Below are 15,198 nucleotides of genomic sequence, written 5' to 3' on the forward strand. Positions count from 1 at the left end.
TCTGCTCATATTACTTATTTTTTTTAAAGCCTTTTAATCTCATTATGAACATAAGCATGACTTAATATTTAAATTCTTGGACCCCAAACAAAATTTTTATTTTACTTTCTTAAGTGTAAAATAGGGATTCCACAATTCCCCTTGACAAAATAACCAACAGTTTCCTATATACTTTGGGACAAAGTGTGAATTCTTCTTCCTAGCTTTTGAGGCCTTTGTTAGTATTGCTCTAATCAACCTGGACAATGTTATTTCCTGGATCTACCTCCATATTAACCCTCTACATCATCAAGAGCTTTCCTCTTGTTCAATTCATTCTTACTTCTTTATCCTTACTCAAGTGATTCCTCCTGCTCCTCTGCCTCCATCTAGAGGGCTGAAAGCACCCACAGTGAACCCAGTTTTTTGGAGATTTTGCAGGAGACCTATATATAAGTCACATTCAGGTATTTGCTTCTAATAACCCATGTCTCTATGGAAGGTAGTGGAATGCAGTAGTCAACTAATACAAGACAGTTATCTACCTTCAAGAGTGGAGACAAAATTATGAGAGAAAAGAAAAATAATCTATTTGGATCTCCTTGAAAATTGAGATCACTAAGTGTCCAAAGCTCAAGTAAAGCGTAACCTCAGTTCTCAGACCAAAACAAGCTGAATATTTCAAAAGGAAAGGATCCAAGTGTTTCAGGTTTACTAAAAAATAGTATAAAACATGAAGATCCTTTCAATTCCCAGAAAAAATAAATCTTAATTCAAAATCTTACCATTTCATTCAAGGTACAGAAAGAAGTTTTGAGGCAAATGTTCACGCTTTTCAGCAGAAAGTAGCTGGTAGCCCAGATTCATTTAAAGAAACCGTCACTGTCAAAAGTCCCTAGACACAATCTATGACACAAATGAGGTCCAGGGAAGGATGTGACTTTTCCTCTTTCAAAACAGAATTTGCCCCCAGAGAATTAGAAAACATATGCATCACTGACAGCTTGTTGACATTCAACTTAAACCATGCTTTCATGAAATCTATGAATTAGAAGGTAAGTTAGAAGTCAGCTTGCCCAGCTTCTTGTCTTGCTATAGAAACAAAAAATGAACTTCAAAGAGGTGAAAATTGTTTCTGTCTAAGCCCTGACATTCATATATGTGGTTCAGAAATCTGTGGAATACATGGAATTCTTACTGAATAGTACTTTATTAATTTTTAGATCCCACAGCTTTTGTAACACTAAGTAATTTGAATTCATCTTGTAGGTAACTGGCAGCAGAGTCTTTGTAGATTTCAGAACATATGAGTACAATGATTAAAGCAATTTGGGGGACGGTAAATCTAGCAGAGGTGTGTAGAGTAGATGATACAGAGAGGAATCTGAAGGAGAAGATTTCACTTAGAAAACATTACCTTGCAGCTGATTTGAAAGTAAATTGATAATAGCGATTTTTAGATGTGATGAATTTAAGTCATGGGGTGGGAACCTCTAGGTAGATATAGATTATGGAGATTATCTATAGATTTATAGAGAGATGTAACTGGAATGTTGAGAGTTTGCCGTGGTCAATATGGATTTGGGAATGTTAGCTAAAGTAACAGTTGAATTCATGCAAATAAGTCATATCAAAAGAAGAAAATATTGAAAGAGAAAAATAATAAAACCTTGGGAAATGCAGATAGAGGTAGGAGAGAGGAGGAAGTTAACTAACATCTGTTGAGCTGTAACATATGCCAACAATTTGGCTAAGAAATTTAAATACTTATCTTAGTTATCCCACCTGCACTCTGAAACATACATCATTGCCATTCTAACTTTCGAGTAGACAGAGAGACTTTAGAGGAACTTGTCTAAATTCACTAAACAAGGAATGGAGTTGGGATTTGGATCCAGGCTTCTTAAGCTTCAGAATTCAGGCCTTTCCCGTAGCACATCAAAACAAATGGAGGCAGGACACCAGAGATGGAAGTTAGAGGGAATATGGGCAGTAACCACATCTGTCTTTTCATCTGCTATATTCCCAGCACATAGAAAGTGGTCAAAAATAGTTGTTGAATGATTAAAGAATAATAATTATCACCGATTGATGGATGTCTCAGATCAAGGATGCACTAAAGAGTTTTATATGCATTATCCTGTTTAATCTCTCAAAATACCCCTATAAGAGATTACAATGCTTTCATGGTCACCCAGAATTCAAGACAAAGTTAGTCTGTCTCTTCATTTGGGTTTCTAACCTCTATGCTATCTTGAGAAAATCCATCAATTTTGAGTTTAAAGCTACTGATGACTCATATGAGAAGAGATTCATTGATGACAAAAATGAACATTTTATTCCATGGAATATAAATACAGAAGCCGAAGGAAAAGAAGTGAGGAATTTTCCCGAGAAATAAAAGACAGTAATTAGATGTTTGCTAGAAGAAGTAAGGCCCAACTTGATTTGTTTAGGTTTTGTTGGAGGTGGGAAGCTGAACTGGTTTTAAGTCAAAAGATAATTTGTTTGTGGATACCAAACAGAGCAAGATTAATTGGGGGCTGCGTTCTGTCTGAAAAAAGGCAAGAAAGAATCAGAAGAGTGCAGGTAGGAGGGTTGCTCAGCCTTTGAGTAGATTTAAAAAAAAATTCTTTCTCTGAACCTGCAAGAAAAGTTCAGAGCTGGGAGAAAACAAAACAAGTCAAACCAAAGGAACAAAGGAGCAAAGAAGATGGAGGTGCTGAGGAAAACATGCAAAATAGCTACCACTAGTGCCAACCCTTTGTCTTTCGAAAAACAATTTGGAACATTCTCCTCAAGCCGCATGCTGCTGTTAGCTGAGGTTAGTGTTAAGGGTTTGAAGGTTCATGCAGGCCACACCCACACCCACTCATCCCTTATTGTGGAGATACGGAATGTTTTTATCCACTTGAGTACTGGGAGTCATGTTGTTCAGACACTCAGAGCCTAAATGAGGGAGAAATAGATTAAGTGAAAATTTTAAATGAGACATTTCAATTTCACATATAATTGAAATTTAATTACCTGATAGTTTATTTGCTCATTATAAGAAGTCTGAATAAATGAGAAAAATTTGGATTCTCTGAATATTTTCTCCTAATGTATCTCTCTTTTTATTTATAATAGATTATATATGTTTTCAGGGTGTTTGTTTAAAGTCCTATGGTCATTCTTAAAGTGAGGTTAATATTATTAACTCTGAAGACTTTCATAATAGGGGAGTGAGAAGCTCAGCAAATCTTTTCCCAAAGAGCAATAATACACCTAGCAAAATTTCCCCAAACAACCATTTTAGGACTGTGGAAACTGGCCAAGGGCATACAATGAACTGATAAGCATTTATTCAGGAAAAACTAACCAACCCTTACTAAGAACAATGGGAGTCTGTGGCCTTTTAGCTTGCTCCCCTCCTACCCTCTCCCCTTGACTCTGTGGCAAGGGAGTTCTACCAGGGTGGGGAAGGCTGGGAAAAACCAGGGGTCTTACTGACAGCAGATGGCTGACTTGATTTGGAGCAGAACGTGGAAAACCCATTTCTAGAGTTATTGTCAAAAACAATAGCAGATGAAAGAAATTAAAGAAGATACAAATAGATGGAGAGATATACCATGCTCCTGGATTGGAAGAATCAATACTGTGAAAATGACTGTACTACCCAAAGCAATCTACAGATTCAATGCAATCCCTATCAAACTACCACTGGCATTTTTCACAGAACTAGAACAAAAAATTTCAAAATTTGTTTGGAAAAACAAAAGACCCCGAATAGCCAAAGCAATCTTGAGAACGAAAAACGGAGCTGGAGGAATCAGGCTCCCTGACTTCAGACTATACTACAAAGCTACAGTAATTAAGACAGTGTGGTACTGGCATAAAAACAGAAAGATAGATCAGTGGATCAGGATAGAAAGCCCAGAGATAAACCCATGCACATATGGCCAACTTATCTTTGATAAAGGAGGCAGGAATGTACAGTGGAGAAAGGACAGCCTCTTCAATAAGTGGTGCTGGGAAAACTGGACAAGGACATGTAAAAGTTTGAGATTAGATCATTCCCTAACACCATACACAAAAATAAGCTCAAAATGGATTAAAGACTTAAATGTAAGGCCAGAAACTATCAAACTCTTAGAGGAAAACATAGGTAGAACACTCTATGACATAAATCACAGCAAGATCCTTTTGGACCCACCTCCTAGAGAAATGGAAATAAAAACAAAGATAAACAAATGGGACCTAATGAAACTTCAAAGCTTTTGCACAGCAAAGGAAACCATAAACAAGACCAAAAGACAACCCTCAGAATGGGAGAAAATATTTGCAAATGAAGCAACTGACAAAGGATTAATCTCCAAAATTTATAAACAGCTCATGCAGCTCAACAGCAAAAAAAAAACAACCCAATCCAAAAATGGGCAGAAGACTTAAATAGGCATTTCTCCAAAGAAGATATACAGACTGCCAACAAACACATGAAAGAATGCTCAACATCATTAATCATCAGAGAAATGCAAATCAAAACTACAATGAGATATCATCTCATACCAGTCAGAATGGCCATCATCAAGAAATCTAGAAACAATAAATGCTGGAGAGGGTGTGGAGAAAAGGGAACCCTCTTGCACTGCTGGTGGGAATGTGAATTGGTACAGCCACTATGGAGAACAGTATGGAGGTTCCTTAAAAAACTAAAAATAGAACTACCATATGACCCAGCAATCCCACTACTAGGCATATACCCTGAGAAAACCATAATTCAAAAAGAGACATGTACCAAAATGTTCATTGCAGCTCTATTCACAATAGCCCGGAGCTGGAAACAACCTAAGTGTCCATCATCGGATGAATGGATAAAGAAGATGTGGCACATATATACAATGGAATATTACTCAGCCATAAAAAGAAACGAAACTGAGCTATTTGTAATGAGGTGGATAGACCTAGAGTCTGTCATACAGAGTGAAGTAAGTCAGAAAGAGAAAGACAAATACCGTATGCTAACACACATATACGGAATTTTAAAAAAAAAATGGCATGAAGAACCTAGGGGTAAAACGGGAATAAAGACACAGACCTACTTGAGAATGGACTTGAGGATATGGGGAGGGGGAAGGGTAAGCTGTGACAAAGCGAAAGAGAGGCATGGACATATATACACTACCAAACGTGGGGTAGATAGATGGTGGGAAGCGGCCGCATGGCACAGGGAGATCAGCTCGGTGCTTTGTGACCGCCTGGAGGGGTGGGATGGGGAGGGTGGGAGGGAGGGAGATGCATGAGGGAAGGGATGTGGGAACAGATGTATGTGTATGACTGATTCACTTTGTTATAAAGCAGAAACTAATAAAAAAAAAAAAAACAATAGCAATCTCATCATGAACAAACATTTAAGGACAACATTACAGCTATCCTGAGGTTGCAATGCAGATTGGGATAATGAACAGATTGGTAGAACAGCCAGAAATTTACTAGGAAGATACATAGGAGGTTTTCACACACCTCTCATGGCTCAAAAGCTACGTGTATGTACAAAGGTGTACACAGAGAAGAGTCTGAGCCTTAGGCATCTACTTTTCACCTGACTGAGTGAAAGACCTTGCACACAGAGAGAATAAAAGCATCTCAGGGAAAGAAATGTATTAACTGCTTGAACCTAACTCACACTTTGATTCACCAGCAAAGGATAGAAGTCTAACTGGCTCAAGGTGTTCAAACACAATCTCTGAACTATCACTGACCACTAACTTATGCTGTCCTAGATGTGGCATCTAGGAGGCCAGTCTTAAAAATAAAAATAAAAATAAACAAACTAAAACTGAGCAGAGACATAAGCAGGTGCATACTTCAGGGAAGACAGTTTCTAGAGTATTAATCCTGATAAGTTACTGAACAAACAAAAGCAACAACAATAACTATGATGGGGAGGATAAGAGATGAGTCACAATACCGAGTTGCTACAATATGTTAGTTAAAGTCCATAATTTTGACATGAAAAGAAAGGAAATTGTGATGTATACACAGGATAAAAAAGCATTCAGGGCTTCCCTGGTGGTGCAGTGGTTGAGAGTCCGGCTGCCCATGCAGGGGACATGGGTTAGTGCCCCGGTCCGGGAAGATCCCACATGCCGCAGACCGGCTAGGCCCATGAGCCATGGCCGCTGAGCCTGCGCATCGGAGCCTGTGCTCCGCAATGGGAGAGGCCACAACAGTGAGAGGCCCATGCACTGCAAAAAAAAAAAAAAAAAAAAAGCATTCAATGGAAACTATCTCTGGTGGGGTAGAGGATGGGAGAGAGGGCCCAGAAATTGGACTTAACAATGGCTTCAAAGTAGCTATTACAAACATGTTCAAAGAACTCAGGGAAACCACATTTAAAGAACTGGAGGAAAGTATGATAATGACTCACCTAATAGAAAATAATTTTTAGAAAGATGAGCATAATAAAAAATAACCAGAGAGAAAAGTTACATTTGGAAAAAAAGTAAAATAAAAAACTCACTGGAGAGGCTCAACATCAGATTTGATTTGGCAAAAGAAAGAATAAGTGAACTTGAAGGTAAATCAGTACAGATTATCCAATCTGAACAGAAAGAAAATGAAAACAAAAACAAAACAAAACAAAAACAGAGCTTCAGAGGCCTGTAAAACTCACCAAGCACACCAACTTATATGTAATGAGAGTCCCAGACAGAAAGGAGACAGACAGAAGGGCAGAAAAGTATTTGAAGAAACAATGGTCTGAGTTTTCCCAATTGTATGAAAAAAATTATCTACACATCTAAGAAACATAAGCTCAAATAGGATAAAAACAAAGAAATCCACACCTAGATACATGATCTTAAACTGCTGAAAGACAAAGAGAAAATACTGAAAGCGGAAAGAGAAAAATAATTCATCACATATAAGGGAACCACAATACGATTAAAGGTGACTTCTCATCAGAAACAATAGAGGCTAAAAAGCAGTAGGATGAAAGAAAAAAACAAAAAACAAAAAACCCCGTGAACCAAGAATTCTATATCCAGCAAAACTTTCCTTCAAAAATAAATGTGAAATAAAGGCATTCACAAGATATGCAGACTGAGAGAACTTGTTGCTAGCAGACATGTCTTAAAGAAATCCTCAAGAAAGTCATTCAGGCAGAAAGGAAATGACTCTAGACAGTACCCTGAATTCACATGAAGAAATAAAGAGCAATGGAAAAGGTAGGTAAATATAAAAGACGGTGTATTTTTTCACCTTTCTTCTCTCAACTGATTTAAAGGATAATTGTATAAAATGATAATTACAAAAAACTGGGTTATAACATATAAATCTATAACATATATAATAATAACATCACAAATAAGGGTGGAGGGAATGGAGCTATATTGGAGCACAGTTTGTATATTTCACCAGACTTAAGTTATTACTGATATGAAGTAGACTGTGATAAGAACAGATGCATATTATAATTTCTAGAGCAATCACTAAAAAATAAGTTAAAAATAGTAAAAAATCCAACAGAAGAATTAAAATGTTACATTAATAATATCTATCTAACAAAAAAGAAGGTAATTAAAGAGGAGCAGGGGAACAAAAAAGACATGAGACATATGTCAAATGCATGGTAAAAGGATAAACAGCAGTTAACAAGGCAAGAGGTGGAGAGGACACCCCACATTTTCCGAGTGTTTCAGACAATGTGAAAAGACTGAGATGAAAGAGTCTGTTCCCTTTTGGCAACTAAAAGCAGTTGGCCCTTCTCCACGGGCCCCAGCGTATCTTCAGATGAACCAGTATTTGGTTCCTTAGAACAGGTTTAAACAGACAGTATGTAAAATGTAATCACTTCATAGAAGTAGTCAAAATTAACACTAACTTGATAATGGATGCAAAGAGGAGACAGATGGCTTTCTTATTCTCAGTGCTGTACTTATTGTACACATTCAGTACAATGGTTGACCATATATTTTTAAAAAAAGTCTCCATGAGAGTGAGTATTCACTAAACTCAAAGATTCTTTAGGGCTAATGGACAAATCGAAAGCATCACTGATCAAAATATTTTTCTAAGCACTGTCCTCTTGCTCAGGCCAGAAGCAAGAATAGTGGGAGTTTGCTCTAGTGGTTCTGGATATATACAGATCAGCAAATTTATGACATCGTGAATAGACTGATAATGTCGTTTAAGGAATATCGCCACTGGAACAATGACAGAGGACACATCCTCCCTAAATCATGCGTCAGTCATTTCTCTTATCTTTGTCAGAATCAGAAGATTCTTCTGTATCAAAAATGTTGCTCTGCCTCTTGTATTAAACACAGACTACTGCCCATGTCATTGAACACAATGATATACCACTGATGTGAAGTGTGGACAACTGCATTGATGATATTTAGCATACAAAGTGGGTGCTGGTTCAGTGAAATTGCATTCTTTGCAGCATCAACTGATATTCTGGATGGAAGAAAGTGGCATGACTTTCAGTGGCCCATTTTTTTCCTGAACATTAGCAGTTACTTACTCTTTCCTGTGTTTGAATAAGTTGGGTCAGTAGCATGGCCACACATATATCCTTTTGACATGCTACTCTGAATGTAACAGAAAGAGTAATGTTTGTTACAAACTGCTGGAATAGTTGGTAAGGCTGCCCCCCAAAAAGCTGAAACCATTATTCCTCCATAATATTTTCTACTATTGTCTACTTCATTCCTGAGCTTACTTCTTCCCTTGAGTTCCATAATATTACTTCATGTAACTCTATCTTTAAATATTCCTTTTCAATTTTCCTTTTTTTTCTGATTGAACCATTCATGGTGATATTTCTCAGGTTTGTGTCCTATGATCATTCTTTCTCATTCTACCCCCAAAGACCTGAGTCATTCTTATCAACTTGAGGTGAGTTATTGACTCCCAAATCTGTACCTTCAACTCCAGAATTCTTTCCTAAACTCTACACACATAGCTAAATATCTTCAGGATATCTCAAACTTGATGTCTAACAGGAACTTTATATTCAACATGTTCAAATGTGAACTTACCCTTTTTAAGGCTATAACTCCTTTTGATTAATAGTTCCATCATTCATCTGAGCTAAAACCTAGGATTCACTCTGGACTCCTTTAAATTCCACATTCAACTAGTAACCAAGTCCCACTGATTCCACCCATCAACATCTCTTATATGTATCTCTCCACCTAGTTTCCTATTTACTCCTGCCTTAGTTCATGCCCTCATTATACCCGATGTGTTATTACAATAGTTTACCTGGTCTTTTGGCTCACCCCTGCCCTGGCTTCAATCCAGACTCTGTCTTGCTGGCAGAGTGAACTTGTTGATGTTGATTATTCTTCTGCTTAAAAAGTTTGAATGACTTCCTCAGACTTAACACAGAATAAATTCCAAATCCCTTAAAATAATACAAAATAGTAATTAACCATTGGAAAGATCAACTATTTTCCTCCCATCCCTCCAAGTGCAAATATTGTCTGTTGTCTTAACATAATTATGTAACATATTCAAGTGGCTTACAACACATGAAATTCTTCCAAACCTTTATTACAATTGTTTTTCTGTTATATAGTAACAGTAATACATGATAATTCACTGTCATCCTGCTACAAAGACAAACAGCCCACAATTAACCACTCCACACACCTGAAGTCTGTTAAGTCCAATACTAGTTTTGTCTTCCCCAGGCTACAGAACTTTACTTGAGTTGGCTTTCTCTTTAGGAATTTTCCAGTATTGATGTGTTATTATAGTTCATCTCAGAATCTTCTTATTTAGAAAGAAATTATTAGAGCCATTATTCTAATAAATCAGGAGGCTACATTGAGATTGCTGTTTGTAATATTCTTATGTCTCCAAGTATTCTGTTTGGCTTTGGTCATTCTCCTTTCTACTGGAAACTAGATGACATGCAAGATAGAAAGGTTTCAGTACACTTGGAAACATACTTTTGTGGCTGCAGACTAGACAAAGCTAAGTTCTAGGCCCTGAGACTTTCTCTGGTTTTTTTGAGCAGATACCCCTGCTCTTACTTGGCCAGAGAACATTAGCATGGATCACAAATGAAAATAATTCAGTCGGATGGACACATATTTTGCCAAGAATATTTATTTGTTATTGTTGAAAAATACACAAAGGCAAAAGGTTGTTTAGCTGCTGATTTTCCATAGTACAGCGGGGTATTGTAAGAAAGGGGAAAATATACCTGTTCCATACATGGCAGTTACATTTCTAAGGCATTTAGGCTTAAAATGTAGTAGGTGCACCTAGGCCCATTTACTGGAGTTTAAATATACTGAGGCACACCAGGCAGGCAAAGGCTTTGAAACTATACAGTAAAACTCTTTCATACATTTGTGTCTTAGGATTGCATGTCCATCCCCCCGAGCCCCCAGCCCCCATCATTTGTTTTTTCCACATGAGTTTTGGGGTTGTTCATAGAACACTGGTAATAATCTACTCTTCAAGAGTTTGCTTATAGTGAGAACACCAAAGGGACACACAGAACAGAACTACTTCATGGACAGGTTCTGTAGACTCTTACCAAATTGAGGCTCCAGTAAGAAAAACACCGATTTGCAAAGGCACAGTGGAGACAGGTTTAATGCATTAAATATAACATGAATCATTCACAATAACAAGTTTAGTGTTTCAGGGAACTTTTGTTAATACAACACAGTTGGTCACACAAAATACAAATGCTTCTGTTGATCTGTCTTGGCAACTCAGATACATCAACAGTGCTAACAGTTTAACAGCTTTGTTCTCATCTGACAGAAAATAATGGCAGTTCTGCAAGGCAAATGTTAAACCTGACCGTATGTATTTATTAATTCCACAGTGTTTTGACAGATTATATGGGATGGAACTCAGAGGATGCTGACACGCTCACTGAGGGCTTTCATCTCTGTTTCTTCGGTTTCAGGACTGTCACTGTGGCCAGTGCTTGGATCGATCAGGTGTGTGGGGTACTGCAGCCCCTGCTCGCCTGCATACTGCTCCCACCTTGAGTCATCACTCTCATGGGTGATGTAGCGTTCCCCGATTTTGCATTCCAGCTCTCGTAAATCTAACCAGGTCTGATAATCCTGAGGAAGAAATTGCAAAATATTACCATAGATATGATTAAAACTCATTAAAACACTCTTTCATTGTTGTCAGCTCCCACAACATATATGTTACCCTTTTTCCTTCCACTCCCACCACGCTATGTCTTTCATCAGGCACCCTGAGGTGACAGCATTGGCACCAAAGCCATCCTATCTACCTAAACTTTGCAGATGTTTACTGTTTATAGGATATCAGGCATCAGAAGGTGGGCAATTAATATTTGCAGTCAAGCAAAGCAGAATGTTGGTATTCCTTTGGAATTTAATGCCTACAAATAATCCTTCAGTATTTCAGAGGATCGTTTTTCTAAACTTCTAAGTTCAATGTGAAAATAAAATATTTAAAAGAGAACAAACACATGCATATGCTTTATATCTACCATGCATTTCTTTTACAAGTATTGCCTTGGCTTTAAATATATAGCTTCCAAACAAGTACAGTGCATGACCAGGTGGGCATCTACTTGGATAGTTATCAGGATTACACATACAGATGCCTTTGAAATCTGGTCCTTGGAGTTTCATTATGACCCTTCTTTTTTTGTCTTTTGTTTTTGGTGTGTGTGTGTGTGTGTATGTGTGTGGTATGGTGTGTTTCTCCCTTATCCAATTTTCCTGGTAGGGAAAGAGGTTTAGAAATACTAAATTGTTATTAAATCCTATGAAGTTGCATGCATTTTGGCAAACAAACTGGCATTATAATTATACTTTAAAAAATATGACAAAAGATTTTTATATATAGTATCAGAATCTTAAATATTTAGAAGCTTATTCAACTGAGAAAATATCCAGTGATTGATTTTTACCTGTAACCAAGGGTGACTCAAGGTCTTATCCACGCTATAGCGCTTTCTCATTTTTACTTGCAGCAAGTTATTGATAAGATCAATGGCTGAAAAAAATTTTTATTGGTAAAAATAGATGACATATCTGGAACATATGCATAATTCATTTATAGTTTATTCCACATCTGCTATTTCACACAGTTAAATGCAACACAGTGATAATAGACACTAGAACATGAAGAAAATTCCCCTTGAGAATTCTAAAACCTTGGCCTTAATTTAATTTTAGATGCGAAAAAATGAATTGGAAATAATTGTAGAGGAAGGAGTATGAGTCCTTTGTGAGTATGATGTGAATTTCTCTTAGTCTAGTTTCTAATACGTTTTTCTGAAGTAGGAGTTTTGTTCAAATATACATCATTTAAATATGTGTTGCACTGATGGCAGGATAAAACTAATATTCAAGAGAAAGCATTTACTAATTTTGTTACAAAATGTGTTTAAAGTTTGAATACACATAAGGGGCTCCGTAGTCTTGAATTAAGCGACAGACATCTGGACACCACATTTAAAAGGAAGAAAATAAAGCATAACATAGGCCATGACTCATGATAAACTTAGAGCCTAAAAATCAATAGCCCAGTGGTGAAACACTTTTGTCTCTTTCTCTTTACTTTGAAAAATAATCCATGAATTGGAATTGTATCAGCCTTCATTGCTTTCATAGGGAAGACAGGTAATCAACTTGTCTAACAAGAATTCTTCTAAGAGGTTAGAATCACAAACCATCCAGCCTCATACTCTGCCTCTGACTGGGACTTCAACAGAGTGTAATTTAGGAAAAAAAGTGATCCTTCTAGTTATCTAGTCTACAAAGCATCTTACCCAGAGTACCATGTAACAGAGTTCTCACTCACCTCTCTGAAAACTATTATTTTCAGCCTATACCATTAATTGTTCACTATTTATTAAATTCATTACCTCATGCTTCCCATTCATTCTTGTAATGACTTCCCATTTCTATCTTTCCTGTTAGCATTTTCTCCCCAAAAAGAACTTAGTGAAATCTGCCAAACTAATGAAAGCATTCACATTCCACCGAAGAGTCCATTCCCTCCCTTAATCAACCCTGGTCATTAAGTTTCTTGAGAGATGGATCTTTCTATCAAAAATCTTTAACAGGTATCTGATAAAGATGCAAATTAACTCCCCAATTTCCTCAACCATCAAGTCCTGAATGAGGGGGCTTTGACTCCATTGTTTGGTCTACATCAGTCTGTGTGGGTCTGAAAATACAGTGTCAGAGGAGTCCTGAGGCCACCTGGAACAAAGGTCACTTTATTCCCTCAGAATGAATCAGAATCCTTCTCATTATCAGGCAAAGAGAAATGATTTTTACAGGCTTCTGGTAATCTAGAATTGTATCACTTTGATACTAATATTCCAAGTATTTGCCTGCATGGAAGGACTGTAGAATCAAACATCTAAGAATTGCTTGATTGGAGAAAGTAAATGCAATAGCACATATTTAAATGCTGTCTATGCCCCTACACCCTTGCCTTCACTAGGATATCTTAGGAAACACAGTATTTAGTACAATTTCAAATTCCAAGCATGTGTTCTCAGAGAGCTTTTGAACGTATAGTTCTCTCAGTGAACTGTGTATTGGGCATGGGCTTTAAAACATCCATTCACATGATTTACTCACTGGTGTGTAAAGTGCACCTTCCATTCTTGCTGCTGTGAAGTCACACAGCAAAAATGGAGAATAAGGGGAGACGGGAGAATGCGTGTGCTACCGTAAGCATGCCGCAGCATTATGCTTCCCCACACACTGCAGGGGATAAAGACATGTTATTAATTCACTCCTTCTGCTTTGAATTCTATAATTAGGAAGGTAGGAGTACAGCAACTCGACAAAAAGTCTGGTTTGTGCCCAAATGGGCCCCAACAGTGAATCACACTGCCTAATGGGGAAGGAAGTACGGCCAGGGGAGAAACTAGATGTGTCTGAAGGGAATGGAATATGTGAAGATGAAAAAATTGCTCTGCTGAATGAAGCATATAATCACAAGTCTCACTACAGCCGCAGTACACAGCTGACCTGAATAAGCACAGCAAGCCAATGACAAGTACCTCCCAGAGAAAATAGTTTAGGACCTAAGGAGAGAATTAGTGGGAGTGTGTGTGTGTGTGTGTGTGTGTGGGGGGGGTGTATCTGTGTATTTATAAATATATTTCATGGCTCTTGAGAGCAGAAAACAGAAATAATTAACTATTAAATGTTAGACACTGTAGTTAAATATTGGGAACCTGGTGTTACTGAGAAAATAGGTTCATCATAGTGTTTGAGAGTTCCATTCTACTGGTCACTGTTTCTGGAACTCCTAAAACATCCTTTTCATTAATCAAGTCTCATACAACCCAGCATTAAATATACCATCCAAAATGCCTTTCACTAAGCTCACTTTTAAAAAGAGATTCTACTGTTTTTTTGTTTTTTTGGTTTTTTTTACAATATTCTCTTTATTGACCATGTCTATCGCATATGTGTATCATTCATTTATCTGTTCATTCACCAAATATTCCTTAAGGAATTACTGTTGGCAATGACATTGGGAATAAAAAAGGTAATGATAAAGCCCTGAAAAGTTCCCAATCTAATCGCAAAGGCAAAATATGCACGCGCGCGTGTGCGCACACACACACACACACACACACACACATATAACATGACAAAACGCACCATTTAAAATCTTTGACCTTTAATTAATATCCTACTCAAAGAAAAAAATGTTTTCTTTAGCACTCCTTAAATATAACTAGCTAGGGTCCTAGTGACTAACTGCAGTAGTCCAATCTATTTCACATCTCAACGGTGCTGCAGGATACCAGTGACAAGAATTCTTTTCTCCTATGTTGTGCCCAAAGTTGTCTTTTTATAACTTACCCACATTAATCCTATTTATGTTCTAGATGCAATGGAGAACTTGACTATTTTATATGACAGCTCTTTAAGATTTGGGGACAGTGATGCACCTTAACCTCGTCTTCTGTGGTTCCGTTAGCTTCCTTAGTCTCCCTGTGCACCCTTATTTTATGTTCACTAGCTCTTTTTCAATGTTCCTGTTCACAATGGACCAGAATTTTCCTCACAATTAACTGACAACTTAATTGTGATATTATTCATATAGCCTAGGATGGAAGGTTTTCCTTTTTTAAAAAAATTTCGCATTCATATTCTTAAGTACTCCTAACAAACATATGAAAGTAGTTACTTTTTTTTTTTTTTGCGGTACGTGGGCCTCTCACTGCCACGGCCTCTCCCG

The 15,198-nt window shown here is 37.3% G+C and overlaps 1 protein-coding gene across 1 annotated transcript in view; it reads right to left on the reverse strand.

The window, feature by feature from the left end:
* Positions 1-10,550: 10,550 nt before the first annotated feature.
* PRKD1 (protein kinase D1) overlaps positions 10,551-15,198 on the reverse strand; it is a 344,329-nt gene continuing 339,681 nt past the window's right edge. The window contains exons 17-18 of the mRNA XM_082618918.1: positions 11,891-11,976; positions 10,551-11,063 (exon numbers count right to left, since the gene is read on the reverse strand). Coding sequence (XP_082475044.1) covers positions 10,845-11,063; positions 11,891-11,976 — 305 coding nt within the window. The 3' untranslated portion in view covers positions 10,551-10,844. The remainder of the gene's footprint in view (positions 11,064-11,890; positions 11,977-15,198) is intronic.

Source organism: Mesoplodon mirus (genome assembly GCF_964341445.2).
Source record: "Mesoplodon mirus genome assembly, chromosome: 4".
NCBI lineage: Eukaryota > Metazoa > Chordata > Mammalia > Artiodactyla > Ziphiidae > Mesoplodon > Mesoplodon mirus.